Source organism: Rattus rattus, chromosome 4 (assembly GCF_011064425.1).
Source record: "Rattus rattus isolate New Zealand chromosome 4, Rrattus_CSIRO_v1, whole genome shotgun sequence".
NCBI lineage: Eukaryota > Metazoa > Chordata > Mammalia > Rodentia > Muridae > Rattus > Rattus rattus.
In genome coordinates, this window is record NC_046157.1 from 137,627,693 (window position 1) to 137,649,064 (window position 21,372).

General features: G+C 39.7%; 1 protein-coding gene across 1 annotated transcript in view; it reads right to left on the reverse strand.

Annotated features, from left to right (window-relative positions):
* The window catches only part of Dytn (dystrotelin), a 60,822-nt gene extending 52,507 nt beyond the window's left edge, over nucleotides 1-8,315 (reverse strand). Inside the window, exon 1 of the mRNA XM_032899561.1 lies at nucleotides 8,297-8,315. Within this exon, the coding sequence (XP_032755452.1) occupies nucleotides 8,297-8,315 (19 nt within the window). The remainder of the gene's footprint in view (nucleotides 1-8,296) is intronic.
* Between the last annotated feature and the right edge of the window lie 13,057 nt (nucleotides 8,316-21,372).

The window sequence follows — 21,372 nt, forward strand, 5'->3', positions numbered from 1 at the left end:
GTCTCATGACAGATTTCTAGTCTGATAAGACTCATGATCAGTCTTCACAGCGAGCAAAATGTAAAACTGCAGACTAGGTCTCCCCATGTGTTCCCGTTGGTAATGAAGTTCAATGAAGCTTTAGAAGGTCTTATGCACGAAGCGTTCAGTTTATTGTAAGCAGCCAATATCGTCTGCTAAAGCTGGGTACTGATGGTGCAAAGCAGTGGTCCTCAGAGTGTGGTTTCTGGCTCACCTGAGGCTTGTTACAAATTTGCATCCTAACATGGCTGTAGCATGTTGTCAACACACTTCAGGGGCAGGCATAGGCAATGTGCCCTTGAACAAGGCCCCGAAGTAGATGTATGCAAGCTAACATTGAAAGCTTTATGTATTAAAAAATATTAATTCTAGAACAGTTGTCTAGGAACTTTGCAATGGCTTTTGGGAATTATCTCTAGACAATAAGATTGCCTATGGATTTTGGTATCAGCAAACAATGTCTTCTTTTCAAATATTTGAATATATGTATAGATTATGGTTTGCAAATAGAAACAAAATAAATTCCAATCTATTATTCTGTGCCACATCTAATCAGTGGATTTTGGTTTAGTGGAAGACTCTCTTGACAAGATCTGTCAAAGAGGAGGCCCTACCTTGTTTGCATTACTATATTATAGCAGGGATATTATTAGAAATCCCTTCTACTTTTAGCAAGTAGAAGTACTTCTCTCTCTCTCTCTCTCTCTCTCTCTCTCTCTCTCTCTCTCTCTCTCTCTCTCTCTCCCCCTTCTCCCTGTACCTCTACCCCTACCTCTGCCCCTACTCCTACCTTTATATCTGTCCGTCTATCTATCTATCTATCTATCTATCTATCTATCTATCTATCTATCTATCTATCCATCCATCTATCTATCATCTATCTATATGCCAAGATATTGTTTAACATATAATCAAATTATTCATAATGTATTTTTATCATATTTAGTCATTGAAATATTTTATGTTTGTGGCACATCTCAGTTCATGGTAGTTTTATTTCAAGTATTCAAAAGTCACATGTGGCTAAAGACTGTGTACTGACAGTTCAGCTTGGGAGAGAAGCTACATGGAGTACTGATCGGGTCCCCAAGTCTTGGTTGTGCGTCTCAAGTCAGTGCTGCTACTTGAGCTGAGCTAGAGACGTGTTATCAGTGCTAGATGCAGACAGCATCATGTCTATCACTTAGGTTGCTTGAGTAGAGGGAATAGTCAGTGGATAGAAAGTAGGACTAAGTAACGAATGTGGGGAACATAGTCAGTTACGTAACTGAAGAGGAAGAGAAGTCTAAGAGGAAATATAAGAAAGACCACCAAAGATAGTAGGAGAAAGCAGTGGCTGGAGGCCAAAGAAGGCAAACTTTAGAAAGAAGAAGCAAACCATTGGTTTGGTACCTACAGGGCCACATGAGCATCAGCCTTGAGCTCCTGTACTATCTGTTTATGAGTGGCAACTTGATTCTTGGAATTTTTGCAAGAGTGGGTTCAGGAGAGCCGTGAAAGCAGCCCTCATAACGCACAGGGCTGAGTGGAGAGTGGAAGGCCGAGAGTAAACACCAAAGCAGGTGACGTTTTCAAGATCTTTAATCTGAAGGGACAATGAGAAAGCCAGAATAAACAGCATTCTAAATGAAGACTGTACTGCAAAGGCAGGAGAAATTCTAGACTATGTATGTGGATCCGGGAGGAGGAGTCCGAAGCGGAACTGGTGGTGGACTCACAGGTAAGGGGTCCAGGTAGTATTTGTCATAGCCAAGTCCCTTTGGGGGAGCACATATCCCTGTAACATACTTTATTTTTCTCCTGTTGAACTACTTTCCCCTAATCTGAGTTCCCCATACCCTATTAATGCTGGCTGCCCTGTCTGTTGGAAAATGAAGCCAAAGTCTACTACAAAGGAGTGAACACGTCAACGTGGGTTCATGATTTAATCTCTGAATCTTGGTCCAAGGACTCCATGTTCAAGGTGTCAGGCCAGCAGACTGAGTTTTTCCTGCTGGATTTCAACTTGGAAATGTGGATTGGAGCAGCAATCACTCTCCTATCTGGGTCTCCACCTTGAGGAGGAGACAAGGGAAAGGAGGCTGGATGTGCTGGAGTGCATCGAGCACAGCACAGGCTTGTTCCCTTTTACTTTATCACATTCGTTTGAATTAACAGGCAGAAAAACATGAGAACAGACAAACAAAACATGTCAGTCATTGTGCATGCTGGGCAAGCTACTTTACAACTGGGCTATGCCCCAAGTCCTATTTTATGTCCTATGCTTTTTAAAAAGATGTGCACATTGTGGATCAGCTGCACAGATGAACCAATGTATGCTTTGCCTTACTCACACGGCTATGATGAAAATAGTTAAGATCTAATTTCCAAGCAGTTTTTATGAATGCAATGCTTTACTATCATATTGTCATCTCCTTATGAAACAGGTCTCTCCGTGCGGTCATCAGTGATACCAGGTAAAGCCTCTCTGGGCAAAGTTCTCTGTTGTAACTGAATGCCACTAACCTTAATGGAGAGAGGCTGGGTGGGAGAGAATGCACAGCTGATGGACTTCATTTCTCTGAGAATCCCATCATCCCTCATTCCCTGAGAGGAAGACTAAATAAAAGGATGTGATTGATGATGTTGTCTGCGATGTCTCAGAGCTGTTGTTTTCTTTATGAATGGGGACAAGTTCACTCACTCGATAGGTGGTACGGTGTGCTGTTTTTCTGTCAATGTGGAACAAGCAAGAGTCACCTGGGAAGAGGGAACCTCAATGGAGAAAATGCCTCCAGCAGACTGGCCTGTAGTCAAGTCTATGGGTATTATCTTGATTAATGAATGCTGGGTGAGGACTCAGGCCATGAATCATGCCATCCCAGGAAGGTGTTCCTGGGTTGTACTTAAAGGCAAGCTGAGCAAGTGGGGTGCTCAGGAAGCCAGTAAGCATGGCTTACTATGGCTTCTGCTACAGATCTCACCCCGCAGTTCCATCGTGATTGACTGTAAACTGTAACATGAGATAAACCCTTTCCTCTCCTAACTTGCTTTTGTCCATGGTGTTTACTACAACAATAGGAAGCAAGCTAAGAAAGGGGGTCTAAAAACTTCAGGAATAACGAAGTTTGGATTACTTAGAGCTCTTGAGCAAGAGAGGAAACAAATTGTAAAATTTGGAAAGAGCTGTCCTTGTATTTTGTATTCTGTATTTTGAACAATTTTACGTCAGGTATTTTTTTTGTGGTGACAAACTCCAGCTAAATAGTTTATAACCATAATGTTCCATATGAAGCAAATGTTTTGTATGCAGCTAGGCTCTGAGTTCAAGACTGACGTATTAATTATGCCAAGGAGAAGAAGATTTCAAAATACAACTAATCTTAAATTTAACGCCAGCTGATTTCTAAGCTGCAGGACATCGGGAATAAGTGGGTTACTGTGCAGGGGAAATTTCATGATTAGAAACAGCCAGTCCTTCAGCCTTTGCTAAGTGACCACAACTGGAGCAAAATAAGGAGCAGTTCCGTGGATTTCACTGACTCAGGCATACATGGCAGGAGTTAGAATAATGTTTGTTTGTTTGTTTTTTCTCCAGGCAGCAATTGGAGAACTTAAAGGGTGAAAAGGTAGCATTTTCTTGATCATTCTTTTGTGCATCTCAAAATTCAAGATCTTTCTAGTTTTTCAGAGGAGAGCTAAAACTTATTTGAATTGAAGGTGTGGTCCGTGAGCGTTTAGTGCAACAGAATTTAAGGAGTTTATATTCTTGTTGAGTGCAAAGCCAAAGTTAGTACCACCAAGAAATGAAAGAATGGAGAAAAATTTATTGCTGACAGTATGTAAAGAGACCATGAGAATTATTTTCAAATAATTTTCTCCTTAAAAAAAAACATGGACTTTTATTTGGGAAGGGCAGAATATCCTCTCTCTCTCTCTCTCCCCCCCATCCCCTCTCTCCCTGTACCTCTACCCCTACCTCTGCCCCTACTCCTACCTTTATATCTGTCTATCTATCTATCTATCTATCTATCTATCTATCTATCTATCTATCCACCCATCTATCTATCTATCATCTATCTATATCATCTATATCTAGTATTTATCTCTATGCGGTTAAGGTACAGCCACATCTTTGAACATGTTAAAACCAATCTTACTGACATTTGGTTTAAGCTCACGTGTTTTTGGGCACTCTTACTCCCAAACATAGAGCAGATTATTTAAAGGTTAAAGATACAGAGACTTCTGGATGTGCTCATCTTGTGTAATGAAGATGGCAGTCAGGAATGCTCTAGGAATCCTCAACTTTCATCATAAACTTTTAATGCACAATGACAGAGGTCCTGTTTATGCTGCTGGGGAAGAATTGTCCCCAATGGTCTTATTTTTAAAAATTTTTTAATTTTATTTTTTCCATTTTATTTATTTTTATTTTTCTCCAACTTTATTAAAAAAATTTCTTATTTACATTTCAATTGTTATTCTCCCTCCTGTTTTCCAGGCCAACATCCCCCTAACCCCTCCCCCTCCCCTTCTATATGGGTGTTCCCCTCCCCAGCCTCCCCCCCATTACCGCCCTCCCCCAACAATCCTATTCACTGGGGGTTCAGTCTTGGCAGGACCAAGGTCTTTCCCTTCCACTGGTGCTCTTACTAGGCTATTCATTGCTGCCTATGCAGTTGGAGCCCAGGGTCAGCCCATGTATAGTCTTTAGGTAGTGGCTTAGTCCCTGGAAGCTCTTGTTGGTTGGCATTGTTGTTCATATGGGGTCTCGAGCCCCTTCAAGTTCGTTCAGTCCTTTCTCTGATTCCTTCAACGAGGGTCCCATTCTCAGTTCAGTGGTTTGCTGCTGGCATTCGCCTATGTATTTGCGATAATCTGGCTGTGTCTCTCAGGAGAGATCTATATCCAGTTCCTGTCAGCCTGCACTTCTTTGCTTCATCCATCTTATCTAGTTTGGTGGCTGTATATGTATGGGCCACATGAGGGGCAGGCTCTGAATGGGTGTTCCTTCAGCCTCTGTTCTAAACTTTGCCTCCCTACTCCCCCCCAAGGGTATTCTTGTTCCCCTTTTAAAGAAGGAGTGAAGCATTCGCATTTTGGTCATCCTTTTTGAATTTCATGTGTTCTGTGCATGAAATTCGAGGGTAATTCGAGCATTTGGGCTAATATCCACTTAACAATGAGTGCATACCATGTGTCTTTTTCTGTGATTGGGTTACCTCACTCAGCATAATATTTTCCAGTTCCATCCATTTGCCTATGAATTTCAAAAAGTCATTGTTTTTGATAGCTGAGTAATATTCTATTGTGTAGATGTACCACATTTTTTGTATCCATTCCTCTGTTGAAGGTCATCTGGGTTCTTTCCAGTTTCTGGCTATTATAAATAAGGCTGCCATGAACATAGTGGAGCATGTGTCTTTACTATATGTTGGGGCATCTTTTGGGTATATGCCCAAGAGAGATACAGCTGGGTCCTCAGGTATTTCAATGTCCAATTTTCTGAGGAACCACCAGACTGATTTCCAGAATAGTTGTACCAGTCTGCAATCCCACCAACAATGGAGGAGTAGTGTTCTTCTTTCTCCGCATCCTCGCCAGCATTTGCTGTCACCTGAGTTTTTGATCTTAACCATTCTGACTGGTGTGAGGTGGAATCTCAGGGTTGTTTTGATTTGCATTTCCCTTATGACTAAAGATGTTGAACATTTCTTTAGGTGTTTCTCAGCCATTCGGCATTCCTCAGCTGTGAATTCTTTGTTTAGCTCTGAACCCCATATTTTAATAGGGTTATTTGTCTCCCTGTGGTCTAACTTCATGAGTTCTTTGTAGATTTTGGATATAAGGCCTCTATCAGTAGGATTGGTAAAGATCTTTTCCCAGTGTCCTTTCCCTTACAGAAGCTTTGTAGTTTTATGAGATCCCATTTGTCGATTCTTGATCTTAGAGCATAAGCTAACCCCATGGTCTTATTTAGCTGCAAACCCTGTATACAACAATAGTTCCTGGCCAGGCAATGTTAATCCACTGGCACAATAGTGGCACCTGTGTTATGGAGCTAGTCAGTTGACGTCTCCTAGTATATTATGCCTGCTTCACAGGAGGCCATTCATAATTGCTACAGTGAGTCCAGCTGAAATTCCCAGTGGCTGGGGGTGTTGAGCAAGGCAATGCTGAGCTTTGCTCATCATCCCCCTTTGCGGTTAGGGTAGACCACAGGCCATGCTCTGAATTTAGCAGCTGGCTGGCTATCTGCATTAGAAGTTTCCACATCTGTAGATTCGGTCAGGTGAAGGATCAATAATAGTCAAAAATTGCATCTATACCAAACACAGAATTTTCTTTAAATTAATTCACAAATACATAATAAGATCTATTTCCACAGATTATATTCTTTATTTGGTATTATACATAATCTAGGGATGATTTTCAGTATGGTCAGACATGCAAGGACATTTTAGTAAGGAATTCAAACATTTGCAGATTTGGGTCTCTGGAGACTTAGATCAATTCTTTGTAAATTCCAGAGAACATCTGAGTGTATATTAATTCAATAAGCAATAACGATAATGAGTCAAAGACCCCTATATGGGTAGATGTGGGCTTTGCCTAAAGATTATCATCCTAGAAAGAAACCATGCCCAAAACTTCTTTGTGTATGTCTTTTAAAATAAGCACTATATAATCGTATTACAGACTCCGCACTTTGATTTAACCCTTTTGAATTCAGTGTTTCCATGTGCTTTAAACATGCTTACATTTCAGACAACATTAGAGAATGGGAGAAGTCAGAAACATCTTAGCCTCTGGAGGAGAACACACTGAGGGTAGAGTAGAGCAGAGCAGAAATAATTTATGAAAGTGTGATATCTGGTGCATTTTGTTCCTCTGGAAATCAGCAGGTTTCTATGCCCTGATTTCTCTCTGATGCATCAAACAGACACAGAGACTCAGCAAACCCAAGGCCTTGCAGGCCCCCAGATGCAGCTCCTGTTGAAGGAGAGGCATGGAGCTGCACAGCCATCTGGCCCGCCATTCCTGTCAAGTGATGCTCTGCGGCGTCATCTGATGAAGTTATGCAGCATAACACGGCAAGCTGTGATACAATGTGCCGGGGAGAATGAGTGAGCATCCCGGGTGACCGGCTGCCAGCCCCACCTCCTCCAGGCTCCGCTAAAACAAATTTCTGATAATAGGAGAAAACTCAAGAAAAGGAGGAAATGCTTTATGTCTCAGGCCTTAAGCCATGAACATGCAGTTTTGGGTGATTAAAGCTATAACAACACAAGCTGTGTGTTTTCTTGTTCATAGATGCAGTTTGAGAAACAAGTTTTGGTCTTCATCCATCCTTATTTTTGTTCAGCTACATCACTGTGCTTTTCAACAGATATCGAGGTGAATATGATAATGTCTCTTTCAATCTCCCACCATTAGTTTGATATCTACAAGTTCACATAGTAGGCTAGTGGGTCCTCCAAACATGGCCCGAGAAAGCCCTGTCAGTGCTTTTTGGGAAATTGCCACTGCGTATTTCCAAACCACCCAGAAGCACCAAACCACAGACTTCGAAGGCAGAAACCAGTATTTACCAAGCCACATGGATGCACACTGAATCGAGAAACACTGCATTAGGGACAGAAAATAGAACCATACATGGGTTACACACTGCTTCGTGGGTAGCGTATTGGTAGGATGGCTCAGATTTGAAAAGGGTAACGATAACTTGAAACATTTATATTGCTGTTTTCAATAAATAGTATGAGATCATTGAATTTTAAGCTAAACAACTAAGGCTAATAGTCTAGATTTGCTAAGGAAATACAGTTGCAAGTAAATTCAAAGCTAAAATGCCACTAACCCCTCTGCGGCTCACTGTGGCATTTAGATATGCTAGGAAAAGGGGAATTATTTTTCCCAAATGCATTTACCAAATACCTGTTTGGTGATAGCTTTGGGTCCATGTTGGACTGTGATCGTATCTTGATAAGGCATACACAGTGATGACATTTTAACAACAAGATACAAGTTTTTGTGATAAGAATAGTAATTTACAATATAATTATGTTGATGCTAAGATTTTTTTGTTAAATTATTATTAGGATTTTAGAGATAACAGATGAAATATTCTCCTGCATGTTATGGATTTCTGTTTAGAGGAGAGAAGATCATTTTAGTCACCCAATAAATTACTTTTCACCCATCTCTACTCTGTGACGCAAGGATCTAAAACCACATCTATGTTTAAATTTTTGTTTGCAATTTATGTCAAAAAATAACAACGAATAATCACCTTGCTTATTTGGGTCCATCTCACAGAATTCCTGGGATGACGGGACAGATGGCAAGATGGTCCTTGTAACTAGAAATGAACCGTTTTCTGCAGTAGGTTTCACGGAGGAAGGATGATGGATGAGGGGCAGCCAATGAATCATTTACCTGTGGAGTAGCAAGCACAGGTGTTCAGGGAAGGCCATTCCATCCCTTGGAGGAGGAAAACAAGGAACACTGGGATACAGATTGCTTTCTTAGAAAACTAGGAGTAGTTCAATTAAGCTAATACTTAAAAATAGGAAGCAGTTGCATTTTTAAAAGTGGACTGAATTCTCATTTGAAGAAAGTATCAAGTTAACTTGAATGTTAAGGGTCAAATATGAAGACCTCAATTGTTTAAATAAAACTATGCCAAATAACTTTATACATAAGATTTTTAACAGATACTATCCACATATCATACATATCCACACATATGTGTCTACATAGAATTTAGCCTTTTGTTTAGAAAAATAAGTAAATTAGCTCCCTTGTTAATAAATATAAACTATAAACCACACTCTTTCAACAAAAGGATGTTATGTATGGGCTAGAGAGATGGCTTGGCAGTTAAGAGCACTTGTTGTTCTTGTGGAGTACCTGGGTTTGGTTCCCAGCACCCACATTCACAGCTATCTGGAACTCCAATTCTAAGAGACCCAACATCCTCTTCTGACATCTGTGCATATATATGTATATATGTATGTATATATATATATATATATGTCTGTTTATCTATCTATCTATCTATCTATCCATCTATCTCTCTATCTCTCTATCTCTCTATCTCTCTAGCTCTCTCCAGGCAAAACACTTACATAAGATAAATTGAACTAAGTCTAAAAGATTTTTAAAAAGAATATTATGATATGAGATTTATACAGTTCTAATAAAAAAGTCATTCATTAACAACAGCAGTTGAAGACATTCAAAAAGTTATGACAGTTCAATTTAAACAATATTTTCACCTTCTTCAGTAAATGAAAGAGTTAAAGTAAAAAGTCATGAGAGCTGGAGGGATGGCTCAGCAGTTAGAGCACTGACTGCTCTTCCTAAAGTTCCTGAATTCAATTTCCAGCAACCACATGGGATTTGATGCCCTCTTCTGGTGTGGCTGAGATCAGCAATTGTGTACTCATACATAAGATAAATAAAAACCATTTAAAAAATTAAAAAAAAACATTTGGCAGATAAATATCATTTTAAATAAAAAGTGCATCAGAAACTGATTCATTTTTTTTCTTTAAAACATGATAGTGAGCTGGAGAGAGGCTCGGCTGGTGGAGTACTTGTTCTGCATGCACAAATTCAGCCCCTGGATTTGATCCCAGTCCATAGAAAGTGAGTATAGATGTGTGGCCAAAGCTGGGCGTTGGGTTTGGAGGATGAGAAGCTCAAGGTCATCTCTGGTAACACAGCAAGCCTAGTCTACATGAACGTCCATCTTTGGTTGTTAAGAAAGTGAAATGAAACAAAATAATGCCAATGGCGATAACCTGAGACTTGCCAAAACTCAGGAAGTTTATGAATATTTCCAGTAACATGCAGCAAGAAAAATCAGGTCAGAACTCTTCTCAGTATAGGGGTGTTCCTACATATGCCCCCCAAAACTCCCATGTAGTGTGGAAAGATGGCCTCCCATCCAGTCTAGACAGCTGGAGACGCACCGAGGACAGCCCCTTACCTTTCTTAGTTTCCCTGGAGCAACGGGTTAGTCAAACACTCAGCAGCCGTGACTCCACTGTTCTGGATATAGGGAAGGGTGATCCGACGTTCTCGTGTGGGGCTGATGTCTCCTCTGACTGCACGGCAGAGTCAACTGAAGTTGCACCACTTTTAAGAGCTCCAAGAAGTACATTCATTAGTAATAATATGCTGAATAATTTAAGGTCCTCATACGTCTCTGTTTCAAAGGGTCATTTCCGTATTAGTTTCATGTAATGAATAGGGAAATAAAGCATCTCCCAGTTCTGCTGGGAGCAAGAGTCACCACAGAGCTTGGGAGACAGTAACTAGGACCCTAAATCCCAGGTGATAGCACCTAGCAAACCAACCCAGAAAAGTTACACAGAAATGGAGCCAAAATCATTTTATTAATTCTTCGGCAAACGTAGAGGTGTGGTTCTACATTTTAAAAGATATTAAATACAATACCAATCACCAGAAGGATGATAACAATTTTTGATGAATTCACGTTTCCTTCTAAGTTATAAATATAACTTAATGTCTTATTTCTAAAGAAGTTCAGACTTAAAATTTAGCTATTCTAATCTTGTTGGGATTTTTAAAAAGTGTTACCACACAAACCAAATGTATTAAAACTTTACCATTAAGGATGTCAACCGGCCATGGAATCGATTGTAACTTATTCCAAAAACATCTGAGACTGACCAGATGGGCCAGTGGGGAAAGGTACTCACTTTTTACCAAGCCTGGGGATCTGAGTTTAATCCTAGAATTCACATGGTGGGAGGAGAGAACCAACTCCTACAAATTGTCCTCTATCTTGCCCCCACATTCCTGCGTGCACACACACACACACACACACACACAAACACACACACACACACACACACACAGAGAGAGAGAGAGAGAGAGAGAGAGAGAGAGAGAGAGACAGAGGAGTAAATAAGATGTAATTTAAAAAATAAATGAACAAAACCCTTGACCCAGTGCACAGGAACGTGACTTCATGTGCAGGTGTGCGGTAGCCGAGGAGTTAGGACATCTGGGAGTGCACACTCAGCTATAACAAGAGTGCACACAACCTTTCTAGAAGGTCCCATAGTGAAGATTAGTTTGGAATGAGTGCGAAGCCAAGGACAGCTTTTGAAAAGCATTATTAATACTTTACTATTAGTCTCTCCAAAGAGGAAATGAGCTCTATTAAAAAAGTGGAAATTGGTAAATGATGGGACAAGAACAGAATCAAGTTGGGTGGAAAAGCATGTCTTTGTATAATATATAATACATTCTTATTATATTGTATATTATATCTGCCTCAAGCCAACATAGCTCCTGGTATTGGCAATGGAAAGCATGTCCGAATGTTTCCCTAAACGATGCCATGCTCAGATTTGCTACCATGGACTGCTTCTGTCAATTAAGATTCTGTATCCATAAAAGGAGTTGCCTAATCAGAATAAGATAAATTAGATAACTTTTAAACACAGACAGTGGGTTTTGGCAAACTGACCACTGCTAGTCTTAAACTCGGCTGCACTTGTGGTTTCAGTTACTTCTGATTAGTGGAACTTTGGAGCTACTGTTGCAAACCGTGGCCCTAGCCCAAAGTCACATCAAGGTCACCTCCCTCCTCCTAGTCCCCATTCAGCCCACCTGTCTTTTCTCTTCTCACTCTCTTTTGTTGTGTGCTTTAGGTTATGGATCAAATCCAGCTGTTGCCATTTTATATCCTAAGTGCCTGTCAAGACGAGACCTTTGCTAACATGGCAGTTTCTGAAAATGCTAATTGGTAATCCAGTCTCTGCATCTGAAACAGCTCTCACCAAGCAAGCAGGTAGGAAAAGGGTCAGGCTTCCTATTCTGTCACAACCTGCCTTGAGTTGGGCCTAGGGATCCCAGAAACTAACTAGGTGACAGCTCCTTGTGGCAAATGGGTACTGTGGAGGCCAACAGGGGATCACCCACTCTCTGCTTAATACATAAATGTGAAGAATGAAACTTGGTGGAAGGGAGTTAGGGAGAGGGAGAAGGAGAGAGGGAGAGGCAGAGAGGGCTCTATAGATTTTAATTCAATCTATGTAGTCAATCTCATATGTAAATCAAGAAGACTTAATGAAAATGTTTATGTTGAATTATTTCAGGTTAACTTGTTAATGCTGATGCAAGAAAAAACAGAAACCATTACCAAGAAAGGCACAACAAATAAGCTAAAAATATAACAGTCTGAGTCCACACAAGCTGTGTGTCTTCACTGTTTTCAAAACACAGAAGATTCTTATGTGAATATGGTTAGAAGACATACGAGCATATAAAATTCATTTTATGAGCCCAGCAAAAAGTCGAATGATGAAATAGAAGACTTACGACTCTCTCTTTCTCTCTGTCTCTTTATATTCACTCAAACATATGCTTGCAAAATGTTTATGGGCCAATATTATTTACAAGCCTTTAAGAAGAAATCCTAAAGAGAACTATGAACCATGCATTAAAGGACTACTGTACCCAAGTAGCTTTAATTCTATGGATATAAACAAGATGACTGACAGTTTGAAATTGACACCATAATATATTTGTGAGTCCAAAGAGAGAAGTCTGGTAATTTTGTAGATATTTGACATGTATTTGGTATAAATATTATGCTTATAAATGAGTGACACAATTCCATCAACGATGTAGAACACGGTTTTAAGACACACACTAAGGAACTAATAGATTGAGCTAATATGTTTCCTCTTCACACGCGGTTTTTGCAGTAACAAAAAAACTACCCTTAGTGATATTTTAAAATACATTATTATAACTGCCATGTGGTTATGGCCTGCTGTGTAATAGATTCCTTAGACTTTTCCTGTTGAGCTGAACTCGCACCCCCCCCCCCAGACCAACCAACATCTTCCCAACACTAGAGACTTCCATCCTACTGTTGGCTTCAAGTCAACGGAAATCTACATATAAATGAGATCACACAGTATTTGAGTTATGTGTCTGGCTTCATGTTACATAACAATGTTATGTAGGTTCATGGATATTGTTGAAATGACCGGATTTCTTTTCTGAAATCGCCTAACAATAATGAATTGTTACTCGTTGACCCTTGGCCTGGGAACACAGACATCTTTTCTCCGTGTTCATTCCTTTTCCTTTGGATGGGTGCTCACTAGTGACAATGCTGATTCATATAGTCACTTTGTTTTAATTCATTTTCGTGCTCATGTGCATGCATGCATGCATGCATACATGCTTGTGGGTGTATATCTGTATGTGTGCGTGCATGTGTGTGTGTGTGTGTGTGTGCATGGGTGTATTTGTGTGTGCAAGGGTGTGTGTGTTTCTCTGTGTGTGTGTGTGTAGACATATATGCACATGTGTCTATATGCATGTGGGGGTCCTGGGTTGATGTTCGAAATCATCCTGATCACTCTTTCACCTTGTTCATTCAAACCCAGAACTCCCTGGTAGCCTTGCTAGCCAACGTGCTCTAGGAACTCTTGCCATCATGCCCACTCAGCAGTTATGAGAGTTTCTTGTGATGCAAACTCTGACAGTCCTCATGCTTGAGGGGCAAGAGGTTTCATTACTGAGCTGTATCCGACCTCTATTTTTATTTTTCTTGAACAAGCTTCATACTGATTTTCATAATGGCTGTACTAATTAATATTTTTATCAACAGAGTAAGATGGTTTCCTTTCTTCATATACTCACAGAGGCTTTTTAATCTCTTATGTTTTGGTTAACAGCCATCTCAACAGGTGCAAGACCATAGAGAAAGACCAATGAGAAGAAGATGATGATATCGGCCAATTGTTAGACTCATGAATCTGTTGCAGCCCTGCTGGGGTGTTGTGAATCTTGACGGTGTGGATTTCATCACCAGGACTGAATGCAGTGTTACACCCAAGTTATTCATGCGATCATTTACGCTTTATTTTGTACAGATTAGTAGTATTTAAACTAGTTTTTAAATTAGCATACAAAGTAACAAACTTCATTAAGACATTTTGATACATATCTATCACAATGTTTTGTTATTATTCTTATGAATCCTTTTCCTCTATTACCCTCTCCCATTCACTCTGACCCCACTTATTGGTCCCCTCCCTCTTGTCAAACAGCCTTCTCTGCTTTCTTGTTGTTCTGTCAGCTGCTTTTCTTCTCTACCCCTCATGATGGACATCTCCCTCCTCTTTCATGGACCCCTTTCTAACTTCATAACCTACACACAAATTTCAAATTTAGATTCCATGTGTGAGGAAAACATAAAACATTTGTTTTCCTAATACTGGCTTATTTTGCTTCACACAATGGTGTCCACTTCCATCAATTTTTCCTGAATGTCAGGATTTTGTTTTTCTTTGAGGTTGAGTAAATTCCATTATATATACAACTAAATAGTCTTTATTCATTTTCAGTTCCTTGGACCAATTCCTTATTTTGACTATTGTGAACAGTGCTGCAGTAAACACAAATATGTAAATATCTCTGAGGTCTGTTGGCTTAGAGTCCTTTGGGTTGATACCCGGGAGTGATACAACAGTCATCCAGTAGTTCTATGCTTAGTTATTTTTTCCTTCCAGGAACTTCTATACTGATTTCTGTAGTTGATGGACTGGTTTGCATTTCTACACACAGTGTCTAAGGCTCCTCTTTCCCTACTGTCTCAGCAGCTTTTGTTGTTTTTAATGGTTGCCATTCTGACTGAGGTGAGATGGAATCTCAGTGTATTTTGTTTATGTGAATACACTGTTGCTCTCTTCAGACACACCAGGAGAGGGCGTTGGATACCATTACAGATGGATATGGGACACCATGTGGTTGCTGGGAATTGAACTCAGGACCTCAGGAAGACTCTGGATGACTCTTAACCACTGAGTCATCTCTCCAGCACCCTCAGTGTAGTTTTAATTTGCATTTCTTTCATGGCTAATGGAATTTTTTAAATGTTTATAGGCCATTTACACTTCATATTTACACTTCATGTTAGCCCATTCATTGATTTGGTTGCTTAGCTGTATTGATAGTTAGTTTTTGTTGAGTTCTTTATATAGTCCAGATATTAATCTTTTCTCAGTTAATGGAGATTTCCCCCTGTTCTCTGAGTGATTTCCTTACTAAGTAATTGCTTCTTCATTGTTCAGAAGCTCTGGAATTTTATGCAACATCATTTGTCAACCCTAGATTTTGCCTTGAACTATCAGAAGTCCTTGCCTGTGTTTGCATCCTGCAGTGTTTTACCTCTAGCAACGTCAGGGTCCGAATTTGACATAAATGCCTCTGACTCATTTTGGATTACTTTTTGTACAGGATGAAAGATAATGGATATAGTTTTATTCTTCTACACAAAGATATCAGTTTTCCTGAAACCATTTCTTGAAGGAGAAATGCCTTTTCTCTGGTGAAAGTTTTAGATCTTTGCCAAAAAATCAGGTAGCTGTAACGGTGTAGTTTTTATTCCTGGGTCCCACCCATATTCTTGTGTGTGTGTGTGTGTGTGTGTGTGTGTGTGTGTGTGTGTGTATGTGTGTATGTGTGTGTACATGTGTCTGTGTTCATGTATGTGCAGGTACATGATTTTCAGCCACCAAAACTGAATTTTGAGGCTAAAAGTGCAAATAATACAGAGACAGCACTGGTGAGAGTCTTCATGTCTGTATCACATCATGGCAGATGGTAATATGAAGGGAGGAACATTCAGGAAGGAGGAATTACCTGACAATAAGGAAGCAACATTTTATATGTCTTGTTCTTTTTTTTTTTAATTTTTTTTAACTTTCTCTTTTTTTATTGGATATTTTTTAAATTTACATTTCAAATGTTATTCCCTTTCCTGGTTTCCCAGACATAAGCCCCATCTTCTATAAGGGTGTTCCCTCCCCATCTACTCCCTCTTCTGCCCCCTCAACATTCCTCTCACACTGGGGGGCTCCAACCTGGCAGGACCAAGGGCTTCTCCTCCCATTGGTGCCCAACAAGGCCATCCTCTGCTACATATGCAGCTGGAGCCATGGCTCAGTCCATGTATAGCCTTTGTGTAGTGGTCAGTCCCTGGAGAGCTCTGGTTGGTTGGCATTGTTATTCTTATGGGGTTGGAAGCCCCTTCAGCTCTTTTCAGTCCTTTCTCTAATTCCCCTAATGGGGTCCCGTTCTCAGTTCAATGTTTTGCTGCTAACGTTCACCTCTGTATTTGACATGCTCTGACTGTGCCTCTCAGGAGACATATATATCCTGTCAGCATGCACTTTTAGCTTCATCAATCTTTTCTAGTTTTGGTGGCTGTATATATGAGTCATATGGGGACAGGTTATGAATGGTCGTTCCAAGTCTCTGCTCCAAACTTTGCCTCTGCCCCACCTATGAATATTTTTGTTCCCCTTTAAGAAGGAGTGAAGCATCTGCACTTCAAGATTTGTCCTTCTTGAGCTTCCTGTGGTCTGTGGGTTGTATCTTGGGTAATTCGAACTTTTGGGTTAATATCCACTTATCAATGAGTGCATACCATGTGTTTTTTTCTGTGATTGGGTTATCTCACTCAGGATGATATTTTCTAGTTCCATCCATTTGCCTATGAATTTCATGAAGTCATTGGTTTTGATAGCTGAGTAGCACTCCATTGTATAGATGTACCACATTTTCTGAATCCATTCTTCTGTTGAAGGGCATCTGGGTTCTTTCCAGCTTCTGGCTATTATAAATAAGGCTGCTATAAACATAGTTGAGCATGTGTCTTTACTATATGTTGGGGCATCTTTTGGGTATATGCCCAGGAGAGGTATAGCAGGGTTCTCAGGTAGTGCAATGTCCAATTTTCTGAGGAACCTCCAGACTGATTCCCAGACTGGTTGTACCAGTTTGCAATCCCTCCAACAATAAAGGGGTGTTCCTTTTTCTCCACATCCTCGCCAGCATCTGTTGTCACCTGAGTTTTTGATCTTGGCCATTCTGACTGGTGTGAGGTAGAATCTCAGGCTTGTTTTGATTTGCATTTCCCTGATGTCTAAGGATGTTGAGCATTTCTTTAGGTGCTTCTCAGCCATTCAATATTCCTTAGCTGAGAATTCTTGTTTAGCTCTGTACCCCATTTTTTAATAGGGTTATTTGTCTCCCTGCGGTCTAACTTCTAACTTCTTGAGTTCTTTGTGTATTTTGGGTATTAGCCCTCTATCAGATGTGGGATTGGTAAAGATCTTTTCCCAATCTGTTGGTTGCCATTTTGTCCTAATGAGAGTGTCCTTTGCCTTACAGAAGCTTTGCAGTTTTATGAGGTCCCATTTGTCGGTTCCTGATCTTAGAGCTTAAGCCATTGGTGTTTTCTTCAGGAAAATTTCCCATGTGATTGAGATTCTTCCCCACTTTTTCTTTTATTAGTTTGAGTGTATCTGGTTTGATGTGGAGGTCCTTGATCCACTTGGAGTTAAGTTTTGTACAGGGCGATAGGAATGGATCGATTTGCATTCTTCTACATGCTGACCTCCAGTTGAACCAGCACCATTTTTTGAAACATGCTATCTTTTTTCCACTGGGTGGTTTTAGCTCCTTTTTCAAAGATCAAGTGACTATAGGTGTGTGGCTTCATTTCTGGGTCTTCAATTCTGTTCCACTGATCTACATGCCTGTCTCTGTACCAGTACCATATAGTTTTTAATCACTATTGCTCCGTAATACAGCTTGAGGTCAGGGATGGTGATTTCCCCAGAAGTTCTTTTATTGTTGAGTATAGCTTTGCTATCCTAGGTTTTTTGTCACTCCAAATGAATTTGCAAATTGCTCTTTCTAACTCTAAGAAGAATTGAGTTGGAATTTTGATAGGGATTGCATTGAATCTATAGATTGCTTTTGGAAAAATGGCCATTTTTACTATGTTAATCATGCCAATCATTCCCATAAACATGGGAAGTCTTTCCATCTTCTGAGATCTTCAATTTCTTTCTTCAGAGACTTGAAGTTCTTGTCAGACAGATCTTTCACTTGCTTAGTTAGAGTCACACCTCGGTATTTTATGTTATTTGGGACTATTGTGAAGGATGTCATTTCCTTAATTTCTTTCTCTGACTGTTTATCTTTTGAGTAGAAAAAGGCTACTGATTTGTTTGAGTTAATTTTATACCCAGTAACTTTGCTGAAGTTGTTTATCAGGCTTAGTAGTTCTCTGGTGGAACTTTTGGGGTCACTGAAGTATACTATCATATCATCTGCAAATTGGGATATTTTGACTTCTTCCTTTCCAATTTGTATCCCTTTGACCTCCTTTTGTTGTCTGATTGATCTGGCTAGGACTTCTAGTACTATATTAAATAAGTAGGGAGAGAGTGGGCAGCCTTTTCTAGTCTGTGATTTTAGTGGGATTGCTTCAAGTTTCTCTCTATTTAGTTTAATGTTACCTACTGGTTTGCTATATATTGCTTTTACTATGTTTAGGTATGGGCCTTGAATTGCTAATCTTTCTAGGACATGTAGGGGTGTTGAATTTTGTGAAATGCTTTCTCAGCATCTAATGAAATGATCATGTGGTTTTTTTTTCTTTGAGTTTGTTTATGTAGTTGACTATGTCGATGGATTTCCGTATATTGAATCATCCTTGCATCCCTGGAATGAAGCCTACTTAATCATGATGGATGATTGTTTTGATGTGTTCTTCGATTCGGTTTGTTAGAATTTTATTGAGTATTTTTGTATCAATATTCATAAGGGAAATTGGTCAGAAGTTCTCTTTCTAGGTTGGGTATTTGTGTGGTTTAGGTATAAGCATAAGTGTGATTTCATAGAAGGAATTGGGTAGTGTCCTGTCTGTTTCTATTTTGTGGAATAGTTTGGACAGTATTGGTATGAGGTCTTCTATGAAGGTCTGATAGAATTCTGCACTAAGCCCATCTGGTCCTGGGCTCTTTTTCGTTGGGAGACCTTTAATGACTGCTTCTATTTCCTTAGGAGTTATGGGGTTGTTTAAATGGTTTATCTGATCCTGATTTAACTTTGTTACCTGGTATCTGTCTAGGAAATTGTCCATTTCCTTCAGATTTTCCAGTTTTGTTGAATATAGGCTTTTTGCAGTAGGATCTGATGATTTTTTGAATTTCCTCTAGCTCTGTTGTTATGTCTCCCTTTTCATTTCTGATTTTGTTAATTTGGACACACTCTCTGTGTCCTCTGGTTAGTCAGGCTAAGGGTTTATCTATCTTGTTGATTTTCTCAAAGAATCAGCTCCTGGTTTTGTTGATTCTTTGTATAGTTCTTTTTGTTTCTACTTGGTTGATTTCAGCCCTGAGTTTGATTATTTTCTGCCTTCTACTCCTCTTGGCTGTATTTACTTCTTGTTCTAGAGCTTTTAGGTGTGCTGTCACGCTGCTAATGTATGTTCTCTTTCTTTTTAGAGGCACTCATATGTATGACTTTTCCTCTTAGCACTGCTTTCATTGTGTCCCATAAGTTTGGGTATGTTGTGCTTTCATTTTTATTAAATTCTAAAAAGCCTTTAATTTCTTCCTTTATTTCTTCCTTGACCAAGTTGTCATTGAGTAATGCATTGTTCAACTTCCATGTATATGTGGGCTTTCTGTCGTTTTTTTGCTATTGAAGAACATTCTTAGTCTACGGTGATCTGATAGGACACATGGGATTATTTTAATCTTTTGTATCTGTTGAGACCTGTTTTGTGACTGATTACATGGTCAGTTTTGGAGAAGGTACCATGAAGTGCTGAAAAGAAGGTATATTCTTTTGTTTTAGCATGAAATGTTCTATCAATATCTGTTAAGTCCGTTTGGTTCATAACTTCTGTTAGTTTCTCTATGTCTCTGTTTAATTTCTGTTTCTGTGATCTGTTCATTGATGAGAGTGATGGGGTGTTGAAATCTACTATTATTGTGTGAGGTGCAATATGTGCTTTGAGCTTTAGTATGGTTTCTTTTATGAATGTAGGTGTCTTTGCATTTGGAGCATAGATATTTAGGATTGAGAGTTCATCTCGGTGAAGATTTCCTTTGATGAATATGAAGTGTCCTTCCTTATCTTTTTTTGATAACTTTTGGTTGAAAGGTGATTTTATTCGATAGTCTTGTTCTTTTATAATTAGTTCAGAGTGCCACAGGACTAATTTGTTTCTGAGAGCAGTGCTTTCAATAGACCTAATAATGAGATTCTACTGCTTGAAACTCTCACCAGTTATTACTACCACCACACAGGAAAAACCAAAACCAAAACGAACAACCAACAAAGGAGACAAAAAAATTCCAATGAAAACAAAAAAAAAAAAAACCAAACCTTTGAGGGACAAAACACTTCCAACCCACTATATAGTTGTTCGAATAAGAATGGACCCTGTAGGCCTCTATGTTTAAAATGCCTGGTCCCCAGTGGTGGACCTATTTGGGAAGGATTAAAGGTGTGCTTTGTTGGCAGGGATATGAGGTTTCCAGTGCTATTCCCAGTTACCTCTCCCTCTCGGCCTCATGCTTATGGCATAAAGAATTGTGTCTCATACTCAGGCCTGCCTATTATCACACTCGCCATTATTATGGTCATAGATTCACCCTCTGAACTGTACACCCCTCCCCACAAATGCTTTCTTTTGTAAGTGGCCTTAGTTATATTGTCTCATCACAGCAATACAAATGAAAGTAGGACACACAGCAAATACTGAGACTTTATTACAAGATTTTATAAATACAGTTGTAATATTGGGTGTATATGAAAGTTGATTTGATAGCATTGTTTGAATGTGACTAACGTATATTGTTCTTGAACAGGATAGAATTTGTAGCCTCCTCCCCCCACCTCCAAGATGTAGGTAGCATACTTATAGGAAAAGAGGAAACAGAGTGTACTCATCAAAACCCTGGCTTGTGGCACCTTCACTAAAAACCATGTGTCTCTGCACCAGCAAAGCAAGAGACTTGTGATTAGATCTCTCTCTAGGCTCCTAATTTTTGCCCAGAAAAAGTCACTGAGAGGGGCAGAGCAGATGCTCACACTGGGTGGTTACCAGTTTGCTGCCAGAGCTCAGCTGCAAGCTTGGGTAACCTTTCCATGTCCTCTGCAGCCTGAGAAAGCATGCAGCTCTGGGCCAGGATCATCTCAGAGTTAAAGATGTTTAGTCCAAGGCCAGAAAATGAGCAAACTGATTGTTATATAAGACCTTACTTCACTTGTACCTCTTGGAGTCTCGCAAGTCTCATCTCCATTAGACAAAAGGCGTCATTAAGCCAGAGGATCGCATTAAACCTAAAGATACCAGAAGTGCCAAGAACCTGGGTCTCCATCCGACAGTGAAAATTGGTTTGGATGGCTATAGCTTTAAGAGATCTTAAAAATAATTTATTAAATGGGATAAGGATCCTGTGGCCAGAATGTGAATTCTAGACTAAAGTCTCTGTGGCA